Source organism: Staurois parvus, unplaced genomic scaffold, assembly GCF_062004578.1.
Source record: "Staurois parvus isolate SC_StPar_1 unplaced genomic scaffold, SC_StPar_1.0 ptg001181l, whole genome shotgun sequence".
Lineage (NCBI taxonomy): Eukaryota > Metazoa > Chordata > Amphibia > Anura > Ranidae > Staurois > Staurois parvus.
This window is the reverse complement of record NW_028318977.1, coordinates 1086536-1112954: the sequence shown is the minus strand read 5'-3', so window position 1 is coordinate 1112954 and position 26419 is coordinate 1086536. Positions and strand designations below refer to the sequence as shown.

The window sequence follows — 26419 nt, the reverse complement described above, 5'->3', positions numbered from 1 at the left end:
TCTGGTGCCAGTCCAATGGTCAGTTTATATCTCCCCAGGAGACCAGTCTGGTGCCGGTCCAATGGTCAGCGTATATATCCCCAGGAGACCAGTCTGGTGCCGGTCCAATGGTCAGCGTATATATCCCCAGGAGACCAGTCTGGTGCCAGTCCAATGTGTAGTATATAACTACCCAGAAGACAATGGGTGGTAGGTAGGTGTAGGGTGCAAAGTCTGCTTCCAGTCCAATATACAATAGTCCGATCCTTTGGTGTGCAGGTCAGAGTGGTGTAGCGCATGTGCGGTGAATGCTCAGTACAGATCAGAAAGGTCCAGTCTGGAGCTCCGGGGGACATCCAATAATACGTCAGGGGCAAGACCCTATATATATATATATATATATATATATATATATATGTATATACACACACACATCTATAGTATATACAACGCCTTGGAAAAGTCTTCCTCCTCGTTGAAATTTTCTGCACGTTGTCATGTTACGACCAAAACCAACACAACAACACAAAAATAACAAAAACAAAAACAACACAAAGCAGCACATCATTGTGAAGTGGAAGGAAAACGAGAAATGGTTTTTCAACTTTTTTTACAAATAAATCTGTGAAAAGTGTGGCGTGCATTTGTATTCAGCCCCTTTATTCTGATATCCCTAACTAAAATCTAGTGGAACCAATCGCCTTCAGAAGTCACCTAATTAGTAAATAGAGACCACCTGTGTGTAATATATGGGAAAAAAACCCCGCAAAACGCATCAAAAACACGCGGCAATGCGCGTCACTCTTGTGTAAACATTTAGGCCAGGTTCACACCTATGCAGTTTGCGTTTGATCCGTTTCTACAGCGATTTTTGGGGTGCGTTTTGCATTTTTTGGACATGCGTTTTTTTATGCATTTTGCATTTTTTCCCCAAACTTGTTGCTGGGCAGATTAAAAGGCAAAATGCATAAAAAATGCATCAAAAGCAAGCGGCAATGTGCGCCACTCTTGTGTAAACATTTAGGCCAGCTTCACACCTATGCAGTTTGCGCTTGATCCGTTTCTGCGATTTTTGTGGCGGGTTTTGGACATGCGTTTTTGTTCCAACTTATTGCTGGGCAGAATAAAAGGGAAAGTGCAAAACGCATCAAAAATGCATCAAAAACACGCGGCAAATGTGCGTCACTCTTGTGTAAACATTTAGGCCAGGTTCACACCTATGCAGTTTGCGTTTGATCCGTTTTTGCAGTGCGTTTTGCATTTTTTGGGACATGTGTTTTTGATGCATTTTGTGTTTTTTTCCTAACTTGTTCCTGGACAGATTAAAAGGCAAAACGCAAAAAAAACATGCGGCAAATGCGCGTCACTCTTGTGTAAACACTTAGGCCAGGTTCACACCTATGCAGTTTGCGTTTGTTCCGTTTCCACAGTGCTTTTATGTGGAGCAGTTTGCAGTTTTTGAATATGCATTTTTGACGCATTTTTATGCGTTTTGCGGGTTTTTTCCCCAACTTGTTGCTGGGCATATTAAAAGGCAAAACGCATAAAAAACGCATGTCCAAAAACTGCAAACCGTACCGCAAAAAGCGCTGCAGAAACGGAACAAATGCAAACTGCATAGGTGTGAACCTGGCCTAAATGTTTACGCAAGAGTGATGCGCATTGCCGCATGTTTTGATGCGTTTTGCATTTTGCCTTTTAATCTGCCCAGCAACAAGTTGAAAAAAAAACGTAAAACGCATCAAAAACATGCGGCAATGCGCATCACTCTTGCGTAAACATTTAGGCCAGGTTCACACCTATGCAGTTTGCATTTGATCCATTTCTACAGCGATTTTTGGGGTGCGTTTTGCGTTTTTTGGACATGCATTTTTTTATGCATTTTGCGTTTTTTCCCCAAACTTGTTGCTGGGCAGATTAAAAGGCAAAACGCATAAAAAATGCATCAAAAGCAAGCGGCAATGTGCGTCACTCTTGTGTAAACACTTAGGCCAGGTTCACACCTATGCAGTTTGCGTTTGTTCCATTTCCGCAGCGCTTTTATGTGGTGCAGTTTGCAGTTTTTGAATATGCGTTTTTGACGCATTTTTATGCGTTTTGCGGGTTTTTTCCCCAACTTGTTGCTCGGCAGATTAAAAGGCAAACCGCATGAAAAACGCATGTCCAAAAACTGCAAACTGTACCGCAAAAAGCGCTGCAGAAACGGAACAAATGCAAACTGCATAGGTGTGAACCTGGCCTAAATGTTTGCGCAAGAGTGATGCGCATTGCTGCGTGTTTTTGATGCGTTTTGCATTTTGCTTTTTAATCTGCCCAGCAACAAGTTAAAAAAAAATGTAAAACGCATCAAAAACACGCGGCATCACTCTTGTGTAAACATTTAGGCCAGGTTCACACCTATGTAGTTTGCGTTTGTTCCGTTTCTGCAGCTCTTTTTGTGGTGCGGTTTGCAGTTTTCGGACATTTGTTTTTTATGCGTTTTGCGGTTTTATTTCCCAACTTGTTGCTGGGCGGATTAAACAGCAAAAGGCTTAAAAAACGCATCAAAAACACGTGGCAATGAGTAACACTCTTTTGTAAACATTTAGGCCAGGTTCACACCTATGCATTTTGCGCTTGATCCATTTCTGCAGCGATTTTTGGGACATGTGTTTTTTATTCGTTTTGCGGGGTTTTTTTTTCCCAAGTTGTTGCTGGGCAGATTAAATGTCAAAACGCATCAAAAATGCATCAAAAACACGTGGCAATGTGCGCCACTCTTGTGTAAACATTTAGGCCAGGTTCACACCTATGCAGTTTGCGTTTGATCTGTTTCTGCGATTTTTGCAGTGCATTTTGCGGGTTTTGGACATGCGTTTTTGATGCATTTTGCGTTTTTTTCCCAACTTGTTGCTGGGCAGATTAAAAGGCAAAACGCATCAAAAATGCATCAAAAACACGTGGCAATGTGCGCCACTCTTGTGTAAACATTTAGGCCAGGTTCACACCTATGCAGTTTGCGTTTGATCTGTTTCTGCGATTTTTGCAGTGCATTTTGCGGGTTTTTGGGACATGTGTTTTTGATGCATTTTGCGTTTTTTTTTCCCCAACTTGTTGCTGGGCAGATTAAAAGGCAAAACACATCAAGAACACGCAGCAATGCGCATCAATCTTGTGTAAACATTTAGGCCAGGTTCATACCTATGCAGTTTGCGACTGATCCATTTCTGCAGCGTTTTTTGCAGTGCGTTTTGCGGTTTTTTGGGACATGCGTTTTTGATGCATTTTGCGTTTTTTTCCACAACTTGTTGCTAGGTAGATTAAAAGTGAAAAGGCTTAAAAAATGCATCAAAAACAAGCGGGAATGCGCATCACTCTTGCGTAAACATTTAGGCCAGGTTCACACTTCAGCAGTTTACATTTGATCCATTTCTGCAGCGCTTTTTTGAGGTGCGTTTTTTGAGACATGCGTTTTTGATGCGTTTTGCGTGGGGGTTTTTTCCAACTTGTTGCTGGGCAGATTAAAAGGCAAAACGCCTTAGCACAGGTTCTCTGTGTGGGCTCTGGAAAGGTGTGGATTTAAGTGGTGCCTAAATGGCAATACATGCGTGTTCGCCGTGTGTTTCCAACACGTGGGTTGCCAATCAAGTGCAGATGTGAATTCAGGCTAAGGCGTTTTGCCTTTTAATCTGCCCAGCAACAAGTTGGGAAAAAAACACGCAAAACGAATTAAAAACGCATGTCCAAAAAACGCACTGCAAAAAAGCGCTGCAGAAATGACAGCAAAACGTGTGTCTGCTAAGTGCGATTGATGACACCCCAATCGCGCTTTGCAGACGTGCGTTTTGCTGTCAAAATGCGCAATGCTCCACGACCACAAAAGGAAGTCGCAATTAGGAGAAATGTACGACTTGCTGGCGATTTTACACGTGAAGTGGATGGGAGTCGTGCAGCACCAGAATCGCCAGAAGACAGCGGCGATCTCCGTAGCGGGTGGTGACTACTACGGGGACACCCAGGTGAGATGACACAAATCCTCCTACATACGTTGTACCTGTTTTATCTGCAGCCGTCTGTACCCTACATCCATTCACAGTGCTGAATTTATAAAGCTTGTCTGAGAGATCAGAAAAGAGAGGGCGGAGAGCTGAAATGACACACTGCAGAGCTCAGTGAGGAGAGCTCTGAGAGCTGATTGGAGGGCAGGGACACTCCCCCTTCAACATAGGAACAGAGCTGAGGCTGTCAATCTGCTGGAGATCCCTCCACTGTCACCATTCTTCTCTTGGTGTCAGGAAAACGTGTCAGAAGTGACTCATGCTGATAGAAGAGGAAGGAGGCAGCACACAGAAATGACACTCGGTGCTCTGAACTGAGATAAGTACACACTATAGAGCAGGGACATCCAAACTTTCAAAACAAAGGGCCAGTTTACTGTGCTTAAGACATTAGGGGGGCTGGACTGTGGCCAGTGGGAGTAAAAAATGCCCCATCATTGGTATCAGTGGGAGGAATAGTGTCCCATCATTGGTATCGGTGGGAGGAATAGTGCCCTATCATTGGTATCAGTGGGAGGAATAGTGCCCCATCATTGGTATCGGTGGGAGGAATAGTGCCCTATCATTGGTATCAGTGGGAGGAATAGTGTCCCATCATTGGTATCAGTGGGAGGAATAGTGCCCCATCATTGGTATCAGTGGAAGGAATAGTGCCCCATCATTGGTATCAGTGGGGGGAATAGTGCCCCATCATTGGTATCAGTGGGAGGAATAGTGCCCCATCATTGGTGTCAGTGGGAGGAATAGTGCCCCATCATTGGTGTCAGTGGAAGGAATAGTGCCCCATCATTGGTATCAGTGGAAGGAATAGTGCCCCATCATTGGTGTCAGTGGGAGGAATAGTGTCCCATCATTGGTATCGGTGGGAGGAATTGTACCCCATCATTGGTATCGGTGGGAGGAATAGTGCCCCATCATTGGTATCAGTGGGAGGAATAGTGCCCCATTATTGGTGTCAGTGGGAGGAATAGTGCCCCATCATTGGTATCAGTGGGAGGAATAGTGCTCCATCATTGGTGTCAGTGAGAGGAATAGTACCCCATCATTGGTGTCAGTGGAATAGTGTCCCATCATTGGCATCAGTGGGAGGAATAGTGCCCCATCATTGGTGTCAGTGGGAGGAATAGTGCCCATCATTGGTGTCAGTGGGAGGAATAGTGCCCCATCATTGGAGTCAGTGGGAGGAATAGTGCCCCATCGTTGGTATCAGTGGAGGAATAGTGTCCCATCATTGGTATCAGTGGGAGGAATAGTGCCCCATCATTGGTATCAGTGGGAGGAATAGTGCCCCATCATTGGTATCAGTGGGAGGAATAGTGCCCCATCATTGGTATCGGTGAGAGGAATAGTGTCCCATCATTGGTATCAGTGGGAGGAATAGTGCCCATCATTGGTGTCAGTGGGAGGAATAGTGCCCCATCATTGGAGTCAGTGGGAGGAATAGTGCCCCATCGTTGGTATCAGTGGAGGAATAGTGTCCCATCATTGGTATCAGTGGGAGGAATAGTGCCCCATCATTGGTATCAGTGGGAGGAATAGTGCCCCATCATTGGTATCAGTGGGAGGAATAGTGCCCCATCATTGGTATCGGTGGGAGGAATAGTGCCCCATCATTGGTGTCGGTGGGAGGAATAGTGCCCCATCATTGGTATCGGTGGGAGGAATTGTACCCCATCATTGGTATCGGTGGTAGGAATAGTGCCCCATCATTGGTATCGGTGGGAGGAATAGTGCCCCATCATTGGTGTCAGTGGGAGGAATAGTGCCCCATCATTGGTATCAGTGGGAGGAATAGTGCCCCATTATTGGTGTCAGTGGGAGGAATAGTGCCCCATCATTGGTGTCAGTGAGAGGAATAGTGCCCCATCATTGGTATCATTGGGAGGAATAGTGCCCCATTATTGGTGTCAGTGGGAGGAATAGTGCCCCATCATTGGTATCAGTGGGAGGAATAGTGCCCCATCATTGGTATCAGAGGGAGGGATAGTGCCCCATCATTGGTATCAGTGGAGGAATAGTGCCCCATCATTGGTATCAGTGGAGGAATAGTGCCCCATCATTGGTATCAGTGGGAGGAATAGTGCCCCATCATTGGTATCAGTGGGAGGAATAGTGCCCCATCATTGGTATCAGTGGGAGGAATAGTGCCCCATCATTGGTATCGGTGGGAGGAATAGTGCCCCGTCATTGGTATCGGTGGGAGGAATAGTGCCCCGTCATTGGTATCGGTGGGAGGAATAGTGCCCCGTCATTGGTATCAGTAGGAGGAATAGTGCCCCATCATTGGTATTGGTGGGAGGAATAATGCCTATCATTGGTATCGGTGGGAGGAATAGTGCCCCATCATTGGTATCAGTAGGAGGAATAGTGCCCCATCATTGGTATCGGTGGGAGGAATAATGCCTATCATTGGTATCGGTGGGAGGAATAGTGCCCCATCATTGGTGTCAGTGGGAGGAATAGTGCCCCATCATTGGTATCAGTGGGAGGAATAATGCCTATCATTGGTATCGGTGGGAGGAATAGTGCCCCATCATTGGTATCAGTAGGAGGAATAGTGCCCCATCATTGGTATTGGTGGGAGGAATAATGCCTATCATTGGTATCGGTGGGAGGAATAGTGCCCCATCATTGGTGTCAGTGGGAGGAATAGTGCCCCATCATTGGTATCAGTGGGAGGAATAATGCCTATCATTGATATCAGTGGGAGGAATAGTGTCCCATCATTGGTATCAGTGGGAGGAATAGTGCCCCATCATTGGTATCAGTGGGAGGAATAGTGTCCCATCATTGGTATCAGTGGGAGGAATAGTGTCCCATCATTGGTATCAGTGGGAGGAATAGTGTCCCATCATTGGTATCAGTGGGAGGAATAGTGCCCCATCATTGGTATCGGTGGGAGGAATAGTGTCCCATCATTGGTATCAGTGGGAGGAATAGTGCCCCATCATTGGTATCGGTGGGAGGAATAGTGCCCCATCATTGGTATTGGTGGGAGGAATAGTGCCCCATCATTGGTATCAGTAGGAGGAATAGTGCCCCATCATTGGTATCGGTGGGAGGAATAATGCCTATCATTGGTATCGGTGGGAGGAATAGTGCCCCATCATTGGTATCAGTAGGAGGAATAGTGCCCCATCATTGGTATCAGTGGGAGGAATAGTGCCCCATCATTGGTATCAGTGGGAGGAATAGTGTCCCATCATTGGTATCAGTGGGAGGAATAGTGCCCCATCATTGGTATCAGTGGGAGGAATAGTGCCCCATCATTGGTATCAGTGGGAGGAATAGTGCCCCATCATTGGTATCAGTGGGAGGAATAGTGTCCCATCATTGGTATCAGTGGGAGGAATAGTGCCCCATCATTGGTATCAGTGGGAGGAATAGTGCCCCATCATTGGTATCAGTGGGAGGAATAGTGCCCCATCATTGATATCAGTGGGAGGAATAGTGCCCCATCATTGGTATCGGTGGGAGGAATAGTGCCCCATCATTGGTATCGGTGGGAGGAATAATGCCTATCATTGGTATCGGTGGGAGGAATAGTGCCCCATCATTGGTATCGGTAGGAGGAATAGTGCCCCATCATTGGTATCAGTGGGAGGAATAGTTCCCCATCATTGGTATCAGTGGGAGGAATAGTGCCCCATCATTGGTATCAGTGGGAGGAATAGTGCCCCATCATTGGTATCAGTGGGAGGAATAGTGTCCCATCATTGGTATCAGTGGGAGGAATAGTGCCCCATCATTGGTATTAGAGGGAGGAATAGTGCCTCGTCATTGGTACCAGAAAACTCTGGTGTCACTCTCATCTCACTTCCTGTTGTGGTGACACCACATGGCTCACAGATCGCTTCCTCTTCCTCTGTTATCACCACGACAGGAAGTCCTCCTCCTGACAGGGATGGAGAATTTCTCTATCCCTTGGAATTGCAGTGTGAATATTTCCCTGGGGGGAGGGGATATCTCCAGATTGGTCTCCGGGAAGATGGCGGCCATGTTTTTTTTTTTATTTTTCCGGTCAGCTGACCTCCTGGGATCACATGACCAGCGGTGATGATGACGATGGCTGCGCTGTGCGCGGTGTTGGCGATGAGCTGTGTTCTGGTGGTCCGGGCTCAGGAGGAGGTGGAGGTCAGTCGGCCATCTTTGTGTGTGTGGAGGGGCTCCTCACTCTCTGTATATAGGAGCCACACTTCCGGTCCGGGGAGATCACCCTCCACACCTGGTTGGGGGAGGGGAAGCTACATCTTTCAATGACTCCTCCCCCCAATAGAGCTGACTGATGTGTACCTCGAGCCCCTGTAGACCAGCACCAATATTATTATGGGATGGAAAGTGATCTCCCTCATATATCACACAGAGGAGGAAACAGATCACATATATATATACAGAGGGGGGAGGGGAGCACATAGTACACCATGTACACATCTGTCAGCAACCCCCCACCTCATCTCTATTAGAGTGTCAGCTCCCAGGATCACAGCCTCCTCCCCACCCCCATGTTGCCTGCACAGTCTTCACATTGTACAACGCTATGCTCAAGGTTGGTATTATATACATCCTGAACATCACACTGAGGGCGGAGTGTTCATATCGTACAACCCCTCCCCCCGCGCCAGGAATAATGATGGATGACTTTACAATGAGGATGAAGAATGTACACAGAGCAAATCGTCATCCCATATCCACACAGGGGTGGGCCCTGACACTGACTCCTCCCATTACACACCTGGGGGAGGAGCTCTGATATTAACTTTGCCTGTAATATATGCAGGACTCCACCTTTAGTAGATAAACCAGATTCCTAAACACCATCCCCCTCCAACCCACCCCCATCAAACTCTCCAACCTCATCACAGCCCAGAGTACAGTGGATTCCTCAATCCAGAAATATTACCCAACACCTCCACTGTTCTCCATTCCCTCCATCATTCTCTGTCCCTTCCACCGTTCTCCATTCCCTCCATCGTTCTCTGTCCCTTCCACCGATCTCCGTCCCTTCCACCCATCTCCGTCCCACCAATTTCTCCGTCCCTTCCACCGATCTCCGTCCTTTCCACCGATCTCCTTCCCACCCATCTCCGTCCCTTCCTCCCATCTCCGTCCCACCGATCTCTCCGTCCCTTCCACCGTTCTCCATCCCTTCCACCATTCACCGTCCCTTCCACCGTTCTCCGTCCCTTCCACCGTTCTCCGTCCCTTCCACCCGATCTCGGTCCCTTCCACCCGATCTCGGTCCCTTCCACCCGATCTCGGTCCCTTCCACCCGATCTCGGTCCCTTCCACCCGCTCCCGTTCCCTTCCACCCGATCTCGGTCCCTTCCACCCATCTCGGTCCCTTCCACCGTTCTCCGTCCCTTCCACCGTTCTCCGTCCCTTCCACCGATCTCCGTCCCACTGTTCTCCGTCCCTTCCACCCGATCTCCGTCCCTTCCACCCGATCTCCGTCCCTTCCGCCCATCTCCGTCCCTTCCGCCCATCTCCGTCCTTTCCGCCCATCTCCGTCCCTTCCGCCCATCTCCGTCCCTTCCGCCCATCTCCGTCCCTTCCGCCCATCTCCGTCCCTTCCACCCATCTCCGTCCCTTCCACCCATCTCCGTCCCTTCCACCGTTCTCCATTCTTTACACCAATCTCCGCCCCTTCCACCATTCTCCATTCTTTACACCAATCTCCGCCCCTTCCACCGTTCTCCATTCTTTACACCAATCTCCATCCCTTCCACTATTCTCTGACCCGCCATCGATCTTCTTCCCTTCCACCAATCTCTATCTCTTTCTATGCCCCATTACCATTCTCTACACCAATCTCTGTCCCCTCCACCGCTCTCTGTCCCCGCCACCAATCTCTATCCCTTCCTTTGTTCTCCGCCCCTTTACCATTCTCCACACCAATCTGTGTCCCCTCCACCGTTCTCCTTCCCCGCCACCAATCTCTATCCTTTCCTCTGGTTTCCATCCCTCCACCTTTCTGCATCCTTTCCACCAATCTTTATCCCATCACCATTCTCCATCCTCTCCACCCATCTCCATCCTCTTCCATACCCAGGCAAACCAGCCCTGATAATAATGTGTTTGTAGTTCAGCCCCTGATTCAGGTGGGGGAGGGATGTGATTTATAGGCACCATACACTGACTTTCTTTCTGGCCCCCCTCTGTGGTGTTTTTGTAGCTCAGCTTCCTCACTCTGGCAGGGGAGGGGTGTGACGTATATCCTCCATATTTTGACCTCTGGACCTCCTCTCTTTCTCCCCAGATCTGCAGGCAGTGTCCGGGGAACCTACGGAACGGTTCAGAAGTTGCCCGCCTGTGCACACAGACATCGGAGGCAGAAGTTGTGGGCCGCTGCTGCGTGAAGCCTCCAGGGGGCGATATCATTGGGTATGCACCCTATGGGGGGGGGGGATCAGTTACAGTGAGTATAACAGTGCAGGATGTAACCCGCCATCTTCTCTTCTTCCTGCAGGCTGGATCTCTGGAACTGCTCCATCTCCAACCTGGATCCCGGGCTCCACCTTACTGCCGCCATCGCTGTCATGTGAGTCATGGCGGGCGGGGCTTTTATTGTGATGAAAGAGCTCTGTGAACCCTCTACTTATACTGTGTGCTCTTCACAGGGACCTCTCCCAGAATCCTCTGCAGGAGCTGCCTCAGGACTTCTTCCAGGGACTGACAGGCCTTCGCTACCTGTGAGTGTCTGTGTATAGAGCTCAGCTCTGTCCTCTGCAGTATTTTTATAGCTCGGCTCCCTCTCTCCTCTGTGCTGTGTTTGTAGCTCAGCTCCCTCTCTGCTCTGTGCTGTGTTTGTAGCTCGGCTCCCTCCTCTGTGCTGTGTTTGTAGCTCGGCTCCCTCCCCTGTGCTGTGTAGCTCGGCTCCCTCCCCTGTGCTGTGTAGCTCGGCTCCCTCCCCTGTGCTGTGTAGCTCGGCTCCCTCCCCTGTGCTGTGTAGCTCGGCTCCCTCCCCTGTGCTGTGTAGCTCGGCTCCCTCCTCTGTGCTGTGTAGCTCGGCTCCCTCCTCTGTGCTGTGTAGCTCGGCTCCCTCCCCTGTGCTGTGTCGCTCGGCTCCCTCCCTCCCCTGTGCTGTGTCGCTCGGCTCCCTCCCTCCCCTGTGCTGTGTCGCTCGGCTCCCTCCCTCCCCTGTGCTGTGTCGCTCGGCTCCCTCCCTCCCCTGTGCTGTGTCGCTCGGCTCCCTCCCTCCCCTGTGCTGTGTCGCTCGGCTCCCTCCCTCCCCTGTGCTGTGTCGCTCGGCTCCCTCCCTCCCCTGTGCTGTGTCGCTCGGCTCCCTCCCTCCCCTGTGCTGTGTCGCTCGGCTCCCTCCCTCCCCTGTGCTGTGTCGCTCGGCTCCCTCCCTCCCCTGTGCTGTGTCGCTCGGCTCCCTCCCTCCCCTGTGCTGTGTCGCTCGGCTCCCTCCCTCCCCTGTGCTGTGTCGCTCGGCTCCCTCCCTCCCCTGTGCTGTGTCGCTCGGCTCCCTCCCTCCCCTGTGCTGTGTCGCTCGGCTCCCTCCCTCCCCTGTGCTGTGTAGCTCGGCTCCCTCCCTCCCCTGTGCTGTGTAGCTCGGCTCCCTCCCTCCCCTGTGCTGTGTAGCTCGGCTCCCTCCCTCCCCTGTGCTGTGTAGCTCGGCTCCCTCCCTCCCCTGTGCTGTGTCGCTCGGCTCCCTCCCTCCCCTGTGCTGTGTCGCTCGGCTCCCTCCCTCCCCTGTGCTGTGTCGCTCGGCTCCCTCCCTCCCCTGTGCTGTGTCGCTCGGCTCCCTCCCTCCCCTGTGCTGTGTCGCTCGGCTCCCTCCCTCCCCTGTGCTGTGTCGCTCGGCTCCCTCCTCTGTGCTGTGTAGCTCGGCTCCCTCCTCTGTGCTGTGTAGATCGGCTCCCTCCCTCCTCTGGGCTGTGTAGCTCCCTCCCTCCTCTGCGCTGTGTTTGTAGCTCGGCTCCCTGCCTCCTCTGTGCTGTGTGGCTCGCCTCCCTCCCTCCTCTGTGGTGTTTTTGTAGCTCGGCTCCCTCCCTCCTCTGCGCTGTGTTTGTAGCTCGGCTCCCTCCCTCCTCTGGGCTGTGTAGCTCGGCTCCCTCTATCCTCTGCGCTGTGTTTGTAGCTCGGCTCCCTCCCTCCCCTGTGCTGTGTTTGTAGCCTCGGCTCCCTCCCTCCCCTGTGCTGTGTTTGTAGCCTCGGCTCCCTCCCTCCTCTGTTATAAGAGTGTATACTTGTGAGCTACTATGGTGGCACAAGGTTCTTATAATAAATTAACTCCTTTAAATGTGACGGTGCGTCAACACATGAAACACATACTCACAATGCTGTGTGAAAATAAACAAATAAAATATTGAATGTGTCGCGCTCCTGAAAAGGGGTGTTTAGTGATGTATGATATATACTTATGTGTAAGATAAATTAAATAAATAAATCTAAATAAATGAGTGAATATTATCTCATAGTGATATAATATAAATGAAATTAACACACTCCCAGTTAACTTAATTATAAATATCTAAAAGTTATGTATTTGATAATGTGAAAAAATATAATATGATATGCCACAAATCAAATGAGCAAAGAAAAACCTCCTTGCATGATAATGTATATGTGCAAAAATGCAAATATTGCCCAAAACAATAATATAAAAATATATATGTGATAAAGTGCAATGACCAATTAGATATGGAAAAATAAATAATAATAAAACTGTACAATTAATATATTATAATCACTCCACTTGTGCAACCTAAAGTGGTGATTAGAACTGTATACTGCTAATCCTTAGCTTAGATGGAAAACGTCCCAATCTGTGCAGATATATAGAAAGTCTATTGCTGTTGAGGTAGACTGTGGTGTTGCTTTCCTTCCACTAGATGGCCTCCTAGTTCCTTCTGAGTTATGAGGGCTGGATGGATATAGATATCTCCCCTCCTGTTGTTTGGGGTCTATCTCCTATCTCCTCTTCCTCCCCTTTACTCCTCCGATTTAGGCCATGTAAAAGAAAAGTTCCCACATAGTGCTTATATCCTTTATAAAAAGATTTTAATTCATCTCCAGACAAATGCAAACTCACATTTCCACAGAGCGTTTTTTTAAAATGTGTGCCCTCGCACAAAGACAGTACTCGCCGTTCCGCTGATAGTGGCGTCGTGACGTCAGAGCCCCTCCCCTACGCGTTACGCCACAGGGTCACGTGGCTTCCTCAGGGGGATGTCATAAGACGCCATGACGCTTCTGCCCTTATATAGGCCATTCCAGCGCCATTTTCTCGAAGTCCGCACGGAGGCGGCCATTTCTATGGGGCCAAATAATTACTTATATTCATGCGTTGTGTGCATACATGGAACACATTGCTTATGTTATATTGGCAAGATTAGTTAACAACCTTTTACTCTGACTTAATGTCACTAGTACTGTGATCGGGCTGGGCACCATCAAATACAACAATTATAAACACAAACCTTTACTTCGACATATTAATAGTTGTGGTACTTGTAGTGCCACCATTAGAAATATAAAAAAACTTTTTTAAAAATTATATAAGATAATATTAATACAAGAAAAAACTTATTTTATTTATTACAAGGAGAGAAATTAAAATAATATAAATAATTATGTGTAAGTATTTTTATAAATAAAGATAAATGTAAAAATAAATATAAAATTAAAATAATAATAAATCTAAATAAATGAATAAAAGATAATGAGAATAAATATAAAAATAAATGTGAATAAAAATAATAATAATAATAATAAAAATAAAATAAAAATAAAATAAAAATGATAATAATGGAAAAATATAAATATAAAAATAAAAATGAATACATTTTTAATAAATATTAAATATAAATGCCAATAATGATATTGATAAAGATAATTCAAAAATAAAACTCCCTCCTCTGTGCTGTGGGGCTCGGCTCCCTCCCTCCTCTGTGCTGTGTTTGTAGCTCGGCTCCCTCCCTCCTCTGGGCTGTGTAGCTCCCTCCCTCCTCTGCGCTGTGTTTGTAGCTCGGCTCCCTCCCTCCTCTGGGCTGTGTAGCTCCCTCCCTCCTCTGCGCTGTGTTTGTAGCTCGGCTCCCTGCCTCCTCTGTGCTGTGTGGCTCGGCTCCCTCCCTCCTCTGTGCTGTGTCTGTAGCTCGGCTCCCTCCCTCCTCTGTGGTGTGTTTGTAGTTTGGCTCCCTCCTCTGTGCTGTGTTTGTAGCTCGGCTCCCTCCCTCCTCTGTGGTGTGTTTGTAGCTGGGCTCCCTCCCTCCTCTGTGCTGTGTTTGTAGCTCGGCTCCCTCCCTCCTCTGTGCTGTGTTTGTAGCTCGGCTCCCTCCCTCCTCTGTGCTGTGTTTGTAGCTCGGCTCCCTCCCTCCTCTGTGCTGTGTTTGTAGCTCGGCTCCCTCCCTCCTCTGCGCTGTGTTTGTAGCTTGGCTCCCTCCCTCCTCTGTGCTGTGTTTGTAGCTCGGCTCCCTCCCTCCTCTGCGCTGTGTTTGTAGCTTGGCTCCCTCCCTCCTCTGTGCTGTGTTTGTAGCTTGGCTCCCTCCCTCCTCTGTGCTGTGTTTGTAGCTCGGCTCCCTCCCTCCTCTGCGCTGTGTTTGTAGCTTGGCTCCCTCCCTCCTCTGTGCTGTGTTTGTAGCTTGGCTCCCTCCCTCCTCTGTGCTGTGTTTGTAGCTTGGCTCCCTCCCTCCTCTGCGCTGTGTTTGTAGCTCGGCTCCCTCTATCCTCTGCGCTGTGTTTGTAGCTCAGCTCTTATTTGGAGTGCCATGTAGTGAAGTGTTTTCTCCCCACCAGAGCTCTTCCAGTGAACATCAGTTGCCCCGGGGGTAATGAGGCCTGGGGTAGTGTGAAAACCCAATTGGATGCCCGGATCTGCCAGGATCAGCAGAGTGCCTGTAATGTCACTGGAGACATGGGTGAGTCCCAGCACGGGGCTGATCTCTTATTACAAACATTTCTAACAGAAGGGGCGGGGTTGGTGTCATATTACAAACATATATAACAGGAGGGGGCGGGGCTGGTCTTATAATATATACATATATAACAGGAGGGAGTGGGGCTGGCCCCCTATTACAAACATATATAACAGGAGGGGGTGGGGCTGGTTTAATATAATAGACATATATAACAGGAGGAGGCGGAGCTGGCCTCCTATTACAAACATATAGCAAGAAGGGGTGGGGCTGGTCTTGTATAATAGACATATATAACAGGAGGGGGTGGGGCTGGTCTTATATAATAGACATATATAACAGGAGGGGGTGGGGCTGGTCTTGTATAATAGACATATATAACAGGAGGAGGCGGGGCTGGTCTATATAATAGACATATATAACAGGAGGGGTGGGGCTGGTCTTATATAATAGACATAACAGGAGGAGGCAGAGCTGGTCTCCTATTACAAACATAGCAAGAGGGGCTGGGGCTGGTCTTGTATAATAGACATATATAACAGGAGGAGGTGGGGCTGGTCTATTACAAACACAGCAGGAGGGGGTGGAGCTGGTCTATATAATAGACATATGTAACAGGAGGAGGCGGGCTAGTCTCCTATTACAAACATATATAACAGGATGGGGGGGGGGACTGGTCTTATATAATACACATATATAACAGGAGGGGGTGGGGCTGGTCTTATATAATAGACATATATAACAGGAGGAGGTGGGGGTGGTCTTATAGACATATATAACAGGCGGGGGGGGGGGGGGCTGGTCTTATATAATACACATATATAACAGGAGGGGGCAGGGCTGGTCTTATATAATAGACATATATAACAGAAGGGGGTGGGGCTGGTCTTGTATAATAGACATATATAACAGGAGGGGGGGGGGGGCTGGTCTTATATAATAGACATATATAACAGGAGGGGGGGGGCTGGTCTTATATAATAGACATATATAACAGGAGGGGGTGGGGCTGGTCTTCTATAATAGACATATATAACAGGAGGGGGCGGGGTGGGGCTATTCTTTTATTACAAACATATATAACAGGAGGGGGTGGGGCTGGTCTTATAGACATATATAATAGGAGGGGGCGGGGCTGGTCTTATATAATAGACATATATAAAAGGAGGGGGCGGGGCTGATCTTATATAATAGACATATATAACAGGAGGGGGCGGGGCTGCTCTTATATAATAGACATATATAACAGGAGGGGGCAGGGTGGGGCTGGTCTCCTATTACAAACATATATAACAGGAGGGGGTGGGGCTGGTCTTATAGACATAACAGGAGTGGGCGGGGCCAGTATATTTTAGACACACATGAAGGGAGGGGGTGGAGCTGAACCCACATTGTGACTATGTATTTATACATATGTATGACAGCAGGGGGCAGGGCTGGTCTCATGTTTCCAACAGCATATATGTGACCAGTCACTTGTCTCCTCGCAGCGGTGCTGTGTCCAGAGAACTCTGCGTGCGCTCCAGATGGTCCGGGGTACACGCAGTGCGTCTGTACTGCTGGATTCAGTGGCTACAAATGTTTGAGAGAGGTAAGTCAGAGTGGGGCAATGCTAGAATGGGCGGGGCCTGAGAACAGGCTGTGAGATGGGAGGGGTCTATGAATGGACTGTGAGTCAGAAGGGTGAATGGGCGGGACCTGTGAGTCAGTACAGTGAATGGGCGGGGCCTGTGAACGGGCTGCAGCTGCCATATTGGATGTATAAGGGGTCTGGTGCGTGTTGTGGACACAGTAATTCCAACACAGGAGGGGATTGGACACAATTGTAGTCAACCCACCAGGATAACGCTCTCCTTCACCCAGCATGCCTCAGTTTTTCCTAGTGTCCTGGAAAGATAGACTTTATTTTTTCTTCAGGCCTGCTGGGAAAAGTCTGACAAATTTTTGTGCTGGCCTTCTATTTTTTTTACATTTTGTAGATTCCTCCTCCATCAACTTCAAGCAAGATTCTATACTACATGGCTGCTTGGATTGGTCTTACCTCAGCTTGCCTTTGGAGACCGTACCCTGACCTTGTTGGACTGGATTTGCGATACTAGCCTGGAATGTGACCTCTGGGCACTGGATTCCACATCATGGCTCTTTCCAGATCTTTGTATATTGTGTTAGGTAGCCACAAAGTGCTTTCCAGAGCTGTGACACAGCCCTATGTGTTGATCCCATCTCTAAAGACTCATAAGGTCAGTCAGGCGGAGGCAACCTGAACTACCTCTCTAGCCACATTGTTGGGAGCCTTTTGAATTTTCTCACCACAGCCGGTTTTACCACACAAGCTGGTCTGTTTCCACCTATGGTGGTCTGGTGATCTCCAGCCACCCTACCATCAACAGCACCAGCTTCTTGGGTTTGTGAGTACCTGAGGCCTTGCCTTACATTGAACCTATTTGCATCACCACCGCACAGCCACAACATGCCCGCACAGGGGACAATCCCGCTAACACAGATGACCCTTGCGGTTTTGAGGGCAGCTACTTGGGATCCCCTTTAGAAACCGGCACCTGTAATCTGGAATCCGAGACACCCAGTGTTGTGTTGTCTTCATCTGAGTCTTCCTCAGCTCCCTCGGAAGGGGTTCAGTCCCCGACCCATTTCTCAGGGTTCTCGACTTTTTGACCATGTGTGCCCATCTCTTAATGCACATTGATCGCAGAGGGTGTCAACACACTCCAGCAGAGCCGATCTCTGGCACTCCAGAGGCCTTAGATCAGGCCAGATCACTGGTCCCTGAGACAGTCTTTGACTCAGAAATCCAACAGTCTATTTCCAGGGAGAATCCCCACAACCTCCTGCCATCACCCCAGGTTTACAGGAGGGTCGTATTGGACTAAATTGATGCAGTGCAGTCTGTCCTGTATTTGCAGTATAAAACCTTCCCCTTATATATTTTGATGTATTCCTCTGTGTGGACTGGAAGCACACTTGAAGGGTCATGGGTCCCATCTGAGAGTGTGTTGGAAATGTTCCCTTTTGAAAGGGAAAATGGGATAAATGGTAAGTGGTTCCAACAGTGAATCAACCAGTGATCCACCTTAACAGGAACACCAATAATTGGGTGGAGGGAGTATCTAACTTTCAACGGATCCATAAGGCACCCCCAGTCCCTGAGACATGAACTGCCCCTCGTGGTACATGGTACCCTTTAGGGTCCCTCATCTCCAGCAGGACTTTGACATACAAAGCCATCTGGGACTAGCTCTAACTTTTTTTTCTCTACTTGGACAAGGACTTGGCTCCTCGATGTTGATCAGGCACATTAGGGGTTTATCGGAGTGTTCAGCCTAGTGCCTTCTGACCATTCCCATTGTAGGATGCTCAGGTGACCTCTTGTAATGAGAGTTAGCTTTATGGATTCTTGCACTCGGGGTGAAAAGTCCTGAGTGACCCACGTCAACAGGAACACCAGTAGTCAAGTGGAAGTCTTGCCTACCTTTTAATTTCACAGAATATCTCCTCAGATCCTAGTGTGAACCAGTTGGTTCTGCTCTCCGCCATGTGTTGCCAGTGACCTTAATCTGTCACGTTGTGACGTTGGATTAATTCCCTTCCGAAAGGTTCCCTCCTCAACTGGGGTGGACCCCCATTTCAAAGAGCTGGTGAAGCAAAATGTTTGGAGCTTTATGCTTCAGAGTTGTGATGGATTGTTATTGGCATCCAAGCTTATATCCTGCTTGGGTTTGATGTCCAAGGAGAACGTATTGATCTATTCAAAGAGCATCTGATTCGGTTGGCTATTGATAGATGATGTTTCTTCAGCCCCACGTGGACACTGTGGTCAGTGATGTCAGGAGAGGCCAGAGCGTACTTCAGCCGCAACATAGGAGAGCTAGAGAGAGGCTGGTTGAAGCCCACCCTTATCCTTCATCTACTTCTACAGTAGGTGCCCTTGGAGCCTGACTGAACGGTCCAACTAATCCTTTAGAATAAAGGTGCTCCTCCATTTTTACATGAGTTTTTATCTTGGGCACTGAAGTTCTGGTAGCTCAGCCCCCCTTTTAGCCCACAGGCTAATCTTTGTTTCTGTCCCCTATCAGTTCCTCCTTACTCCTCCTGTCGTTCTGTTTAGAACCCTGCACCTAACCAAGTCCATTTGCATTCTTCTCAAGTAGGGTCCCCTTGTGCTAGTCCTATGCAGGCCATACACGGGTCGAATGGCGAAAGAAATTTCTTTCAAAAATCGTAACTAAGAATTTTTGTTCAGATTTTGCACCATTAGTGGACCACAGCATTGGCCGATTTTCATGTGGCCACCGAATTTAGGTGATCGGGCATGTTGGATATTTTGGAAAAATGAACGAATTTCTAATCAGTGATGGGAGCATCGTGCAAGAAATATAATCGAAAAAGAAATTAGTATGAGCTGTGACCTCGAAAAGAAGATTCCCAGCCAAAAAAAATTATTTTCTTTAGCAACATGAGGTGAAATTGAAGGCTTGGTTGGTCGAATTTCGAAATCAATGGTGGCACCATTGGCGTAGTGTCTTCTGGCCATTCCCATTGTGGGATGCTCAGGTGACCTGCTGTAATGAGAGTTCGCTTTATGGATTCTTGTAGTCAACACCTTTTCCAAAGGAACTTGACTCTTGTAAGATCCGGCCTCTCTGGGTTTTTGTCACCAGTGAGTGAGGTGGTCCAGCTTAAGCCATATCTAAAGGGTCCAGAGCTTGTGTACCTTTTGCAGCATTGTTATCAGTCAAGGAGTTCATCCCTTCTTTGAGGCAGTGTAGGGCTTGGTGGAAATCCCCACTCAGAATAACCTCCAACTCTTGCTTGGCTTCCTTCAGTCCTCCTCCATGGGGTCATGGGTTTGAGGTCTGAGCAGGCCTGCTGTCCTGTCTCTGTAGATCAGGTAGTCCCTGCTGTACCTCTTCAGCTTCCTCAGGTGACTGGGGTAGTCCAGTTATGCTTGGGGTATTCCACTTGCTGGAGTACCTCCCATCCCCTTAACAATTGGTTCCCTCCATGTCAGGGGACTCTGCCTTGACTCTGGTGGAAAGCCATTAAGGTGTTCCAGTGCCTTCCTCTCCAGGAAGAAGTGGGAGTCCCTCTTGCAAAAGTAAGAGTTTGCTGACCCCTACATTGGATGATGCTGAGCATAGGAACATTGCTCAAACATTGCCTTGGAACCTGGCTGTCCTCCACCAGCAGTGTCTGCACTGGGAGGAGAGGTATGTGCACCTAGGTTGGGTGTGCCTCAGATTCTTCATAATGATCTGAGATCACTGCTGATGGTCCCTAGTGCCTCCCTGGATTGTCAACTGGTGGAATACCCTAGTTCCTTGTTGCAGGAATTCTCTGCTGAAGAATGTTTATGTCTAGAGGACTTTGTGAGACCTCTTCACCAGGGGATTGGTCCCCGTTCCCTTGACTGATCAGCAGCCTCCTGAGGGAGGTCCTCCACTTACCTTCCCTTGTCCTACCCATAATTGGGTATATGCTCCATGGCTGTTGATGCTTCATTGGACCTCAGGAGCATCTTAGAACCAGGGCTGTGGTGGAGGTTTTGGATCTGAAGCGTTCTTGTGCCCCAGTGTTACCTCAGGGGGCCACAAGGGAAAGTTTAAGTTATTAGTATCTATTAATGGTCCCCATCTCACCAATGTGGGGCTGAGACCTAATTCTTATTCATGCCTACCCTTGTGGTGGTGGTGTTATCCTTGCACCCTCTTCCTTCTGTTATGTTTATCTGTGAGATCAAACCCTTGGTCTGTATGCTAGTCTCAGTGGTCTCTTCATTCTCTTGTGCCCTATTACCAATACACCCTTGGTGTACCGCGCCAGTGAAATTGGTTGTATGGCTAGTTAAATTCCTTTAGTCACTGAGTTTATACCCTTTCCCTAGGGATTAGGGATGTTCGTTCTTGGGCCTGGTAAAGTCTGTCTAGCTTGTTTTTATACTGTGGGTTTTTTTTTTTTTTTGGACCTATTCTTTCGGGAGGCTTCCCCATCTGGTTTATTGTGGTAACCATACCAATTTGCCTGTCCTTCTCACCTGGTGAGAATTTCTTTTGGTTCTACCAGTGTTGGGTTCCTGTTGAACACCTTCTCACTGGCTAGGTTTCATTTTCCCCTCTGGTGGAAGCCCTCTCAGTCCTGATCAGCTCCATCCTGTGGTTCAGTTGGCTGATTCACTTATCTAGTAAGGAAGCCTCATGCATTCAGATTTGAGCGTTCGTCCTCCAAGCAGCTACTGGGCTGCAGGGGGCACTCAATTCTCCTTGTGAGACCTGTTAATGGGTTTTTTGCTTTTGCTCCTCTTTTAGTTGGACTACTTTTGAACATCTTGAAGGTGAAAGAATTCCTGTTTCTCTCAATGAACGAATAAGGAAACAGGGTTTTTGTACTCACTGTAAAATAATTTCTTGGAGCCCATTGGGGGACACCAGTCCCACCCTTCTGTGGTTTTGATAATGCCCTTAGTACTGTTTTATCACAAAACTGAGGCATGCTGGGTAGAGGAGGAGTTATACTGGGGGCTGGCTCATGATTTTTCTCTTTTCTGGTGTCCAATCCTCCTGTTAGTGGCAGTGTAACACAACTGTTATAGGTTGGTCCCTGTATATTCTCTATGGTTCCTTTACGGGGGTTCCTGTATATTCTCTATAATTCCCATAGGAGGGGTTCTTGTATATTCTCTGTGGTGCCCAGGTGGGAGTTCCCCTGTATATTCTCTATGGTTCCTACACAGGGGGGTTTGGGGGGGGGTCTCTGTATATTCTCCATGGTTCCTACATGGGAGGGGGTTTGGAGGGGGGGGGTCTCTGTAAATTCTCTATGGTTCCTACATGGGGGAGGTCCCCTGTATATTCTCTATGGTTCCCAGGCAGGAGATCCCCTGTATTTTCTCTGTGGTTTCCAGACGGGAGGTCCCCTGTATTTTTTCTATGGTTTCCAGATGGGAGAACCCTGTATATTCTCTATGGTCCCCCTAGGAGGGTTCCTTGTATATTCTCTATGGTTCCTACACGGGGGAGGTTCCCTGTATATTCTCTATGGTTCCTAGGCAGAAGGTCCCCTGTATATTCTCTATGGTTCCCAGGCAGGAGGTCACCTGTATATTCTCTATGGTTCTCAGGCGGGAGGGACCCAGTATATTCTCTATGGTTCTCAGATGGGAGAACCCTGTATATTCTCTATGGTCCCCCTAGGAGGGTTCCTTGTATATTCTCTATGGTTCCTACACGGGGGAGGTTCCCTGTATAATCTCTATGGTTCTCAGGTGGGAGGCCTCCTATATACTCTCTATGGTTCCCAGGTGGGAGGTCCCCTATATATTCTCTATGGTTCCCAGGTGAGAGGTCCCCTGTATATTCTCTATGGTTCCCAGGTGGGAGGTCCCCTATATATTCTCTATGGTTCCCAGGTTGGAGGTCCCCTGTATACTCTCTATGGTTCCCAGGTGGGAGATCCCCTATATATTCTCTATGGTTCCCAGGTGGGAGGTCCCCTGTATTTTCTCTATGGTTCCCAGGTGAGAGGTCCCCTATATATTCTCTATGGTTCTCAGGTGGGAGGTCCCCTGTATATTCTCTATGGTTCCCAGGTGGGAGGTCCCCTGTATATTCTCTATGGTTCCCAGGTGGGAGGTCCCCTGTATATTCTCTATGGTTCCCAGGTGGGAGATCCCCTGTATATTCTCTATGGTTCCCAGGTGGGAGGTCCCCTGTATATTCTCTATGGTTCCCAGGTGGGAGGTCCCCTGTATATTCTCTATGGTTCCCAGGTGGGAGGTCCCCTGTATATTCTCTATGGTTCTCAGGTGGGAGGTCCCCTGTATATTCTCTATGGTTCCCAGGCGGGAGGTCGCCTGTATATTCTCTATGGTTCCCAGGCGGGAGGTCCTCTGTATATTCTCTATGGTTCCCAGGCGGGAGGTCCCCTGTATATTCTCTATGGTTCCCAGGCGGGAGGTTCCCTTTATATTCTCTATGATTCCCAGGCAGGAGGTCGCCTGTATATTCTCTATGGTTCCCAGGCAGGAGGTCGTCTGTATATTCTCTATTGTGCCCAGGCAGGAGGTCTCCTGTATATTCTCTATGGTTCTCAGGAGGGAGGGACCCAGTATATTCTCTATGGTTCTCAAGCGGGAGGGACCCAGTATATTCTCTATGGTTCCCAGGTGGGAGGGACCCAGTATATTCTCTATGGTTCCCAGGCGGGAGGGACCCAGTATATTCTCTATGGTTCCCAGGTGGGAGGGACCCAGTATATTCTCTATGGTTCTTAGATGGGAGAACCCTGTATATTCTCTATGGTCCCCCTAGGAGGGTTCCTTGTATATTCTCTATGGTTCCCAGGCGGGAGGGACCCAGTATATTCTCTATGGTTCCCAGGTGGGAGGGACCCAGTATATTCTCTATGGTTCTTAGATGGGAGAACCCTGTATATTCTCTATGGTCCCCCTAGGAGGGTTCCTTGTATATTCTCTATGGTTCCTACATGGGGGAGGTCCCCTGTATAATCTCTATGGTTCCCAGGTGGGAGGGACCCAGTATATTCTCTATGGTTCTCAGATGGGAGAACCCTGTATATTCTCTATGGTCCCCCTAGGAGGGTTCCTTGTATATTCTCTATGGTTCCTACATGGGGGAGGTCCCCTGTATATTCTCTATGATTCTCAGGTGGGAGGTCCCCTGTATAATCTCTATGGTTCTCAGGTGGGAGGTCCCCTGTATATTCTCTATGGTTCTCAGGTGGGAGGTCCCCTGTATATTCTCTATGGTTTTCAGGTGGGAGGTCCCCTATATATTCTCTATGGTTCCTATACTCTCTGTGGTTTCCATGGGGGGTATTCCTGTATATACAGCATTCTTTGGTATCTAGGCAGGCAGCAGTTGTAAGTCGGGAAGAATTTTCTGGAATATAACATGTTCTCCCCTGCAGGGCTCCTTCCCAACACTCATGTTCTTCGGGATCCTGTCCTCCGTCACCGTCACTCTGTCCGTCCTGCTGTGGTGCACGCAGAGGAAGAAGGTGAAGAGTCTGTAGGCGGATGACCGGGGGACATGTTTACATCCACAACATCAGACTCCCCACCCCCTGATCACAACGACCTATCTGGAAATCTATAGAACGGTTCACAGACAGCGGCAGATGATGATTTGTGTCGATCCGTCCCCAGCACTCTAAGGACAAGCACAGAGATCCCATGTCAGGACCGTTCAGGGAACACGGAGGTCCTCACTGCAGGATGGGACTTTCTGTATGGACAGTTGTATATCATTGTATGGGGGTTGGCGTGTCTTTTCTTTCTTATCCATTCTGCTGCACTTTACTTTTCTCTTCATTTTAAAGTTCATGCCTGGCTGGTACTGTCAGTCCAGCTCTGTGCCGGGGACACTACCATGTACATTACAGAGGAGAACACTGCCTGGCTGGTACTGTCAGTCCAGTTCTGTGTCGGGGACACTACCATGTACATTACAGGATGGTGGTCAGTGCCTGGCTGGTACTGTCAGTCCAGCTCTGTGCCAGGGACACAACCATGTACATTACAGGAAGGTGGTCCGTGCCTGACTGGTACTGTCAGTCCAGCTCTGTGCCGGGGACACAACCATGTACATTACAGGAAGGTGGACAGTGCCTGGCTGGTACTGTCAGTCCAGCTCTGCGCCGGGGACACAACCATGTACTTTACAGGGAGGTGGTCAGTGCCTGGCTGGTACTGTCAGTCCAGCTCTGTGCCGGGGACACAACCATGTACTTTACAGGGAGGTGGTCAGTGCCTGGCTGGTACTGTCAGTCCAGCTCTGTGCCAGGGACACAACCATGTACATTACAGGAAAGTGGTCAGTGCCTGGTTTGTACTGTCAGTCCAGCTCTGTGCCAGGGACACAACCATGTACATTACAGGAAGGTGAACAGTGCCTGGCTGGTACTGTCAGTCCAGTTCTGTGCTCTTCTCTTTGGTTTTATTATCAGGGGCCTTTGTTGTCCTGGCACCAAAATCCTAGGCCTACTGGCAGGATCACAGATTATGGCAATGATACACGGCGGGACTCCAAAAAATGAAACTGCTATCATAGTTACCATCAGCCTGTGTTGTATGTGTCTTTTTTTGGTCAGAGTTCCACTTTAATTTGTCAAGGCAGAGCAACTTACCCCAAGGAGGGCCATGTTTCTCTTTTAAAACTGAACTCAAGGAATTCAGCCACTTTGTTCAGTGCTCTGAATTACTGTGGGTTAAGTCCAGCAGGGTGCATGCTACCTCCTGGACTTATCTCTATAATTGACAATTGTTGTTTTTATTGTGTGCAGGGAGCATATAGCTATCGCTGTACTTCCGGAGCTCCCACCCTCCAACTTCTGGTCTTAGGTACTGCACCTGTAGAGTTGGATGCATCCATTGTTCCCGCCCCCTCCCTATCACATTCACTCACAAAATTTTGTGAATTCATTCACAAAATGCAAAGGCTTCTGTGAATGAACGGCGGAGGAGAGGGATGGCCACTGCGACTGCTGTATGACCAAACAGCGTCTCTCCAGTCTGAGCTCCAGGAGAGTAACCGTAGCTGTTCTCCCAGAGCTCCGGAAAATTGCCAGATGGAAATAAACCCGTCATCGCTTGTGTAACACACTCAAAAGGATGGGGCTTAACACCCACGCACTGCACATATGTGTCCATGAGGGGGCGATGTTGGGCTCACCGCACGTTCCCAGCACAGACTGAGCTGTCAAAGACAGCTCTCAGTCCCTACTAAATCAGCAGGACTGGCTCCCAATCGTAACCACTGTGATAGCCAAATACGGTGGTCATGTGATCGGCCAATTCTTTCCGCCTGCCCTGGGCATATCAAACCTTTTAAAGGAGGCTGAGCGGGTGGCAAGGGGTTTGCATGCACCTCGTTCTAATTAACTTATAGCAAGTGGCTGAATTCCCAGAGCTCAGATTTAATGTTCACTTACAAATATTTGAATAAGATTTTGTATAAAATGTAAATTCAATGTTTTATTTTTTATGGGTTGAACAGGAAATGAAAAGATACTTGGAATAAATTTGGTGAATAAATTGTGTATTTTTATCTGATTATTATAATACATTGTATCTGATATTCCCAGATGATGATGATGGTGGTCTTGGTTCCTCCGGGGAGGAGCCACCACCTCTCTGTGCTCCATCCAATCAGGAGCCAGTCTGTACAGCTGACATTACAGGCTCCACCTTAACCATTTACCCCCCTTCCTGACCAGGCTATTTTTTGCGATACGGCGCTGCGTTAATTTGACAATTGCGCAGTCATGCAACGCTGCACCCAAATGAAATTTTTCTTTTTTTCCCCACAAATCGAGCTTTCTTTGTTATTTGATTGCTTATGTTTTTTTTTTAATTTTTTGTGCTATAAACAAAAAAAGACCAATTTTGAAAAAAAATATTTTTTTACTTTTTGCTATTAAACATGTCCAGTAAAAAAATTGTAAAAATCAAATATCGTCATAAATTTAGGCCAAAATGTATTCTGCTCTGTGTCTTCGCTAAAAAAGATAATG

At 48.3% G+C, this 26419-nt stretch overlaps 1 protein-coding gene across 1 annotated transcript; it reads left to right on the top strand.

The window, feature by feature from the left end:
- Positions 1 to 8023: 8023 nt before the first annotated feature.
- ATRAID (all-trans retinoic acid induced differentiation factor) lies at positions 8024 to 25945 on the top strand. Its single transcript, XM_089659681.1, has 7 exons — positions 8024 to 8150; positions 10273 to 10397; positions 10483 to 10554; positions 10634 to 10705; positions 14757 to 14878; positions 16366 to 16466; positions 23816 to 25945. Exons 1-7 carry the CDS (start codon positions 8073 to 8075, stop codon positions 23918 to 23920), a joined length of 675 nt encoding a protein of 224 aa, XP_089515807.1. The 5' UTR covers positions 8024 to 8072; the 3' UTR covers positions 23921 to 25945.
- The last annotated feature ends 474 nt before the right edge of the window (positions 25946 to 26419 follow it).

Bases quoted from the DNA above. Each gene is read 5' to 3' on its own strand.
- ATRAID (XM_089659681.1), top strand. From the start codon at position 8,073: ATGATGACGATGGCTGCGCTGTGCGCGGTGTTGGCGATGAGCTGTGTT. The intron at 8,151-10,272 runs GTCAGTCGGCCA...CTTTCTCCCCAG, and splicing joins GGGCTCAGGAGGAGGTGGAG to ATCTGCAGGCAGTGTCCGGG. The intron at 10,706-14,756 runs GTGAGTGTCTGT...TCTCCCCACCAG, and splicing joins CTGACAGGCCTTCGCTACCT to AGCTCTTCCAGTGAACATCA.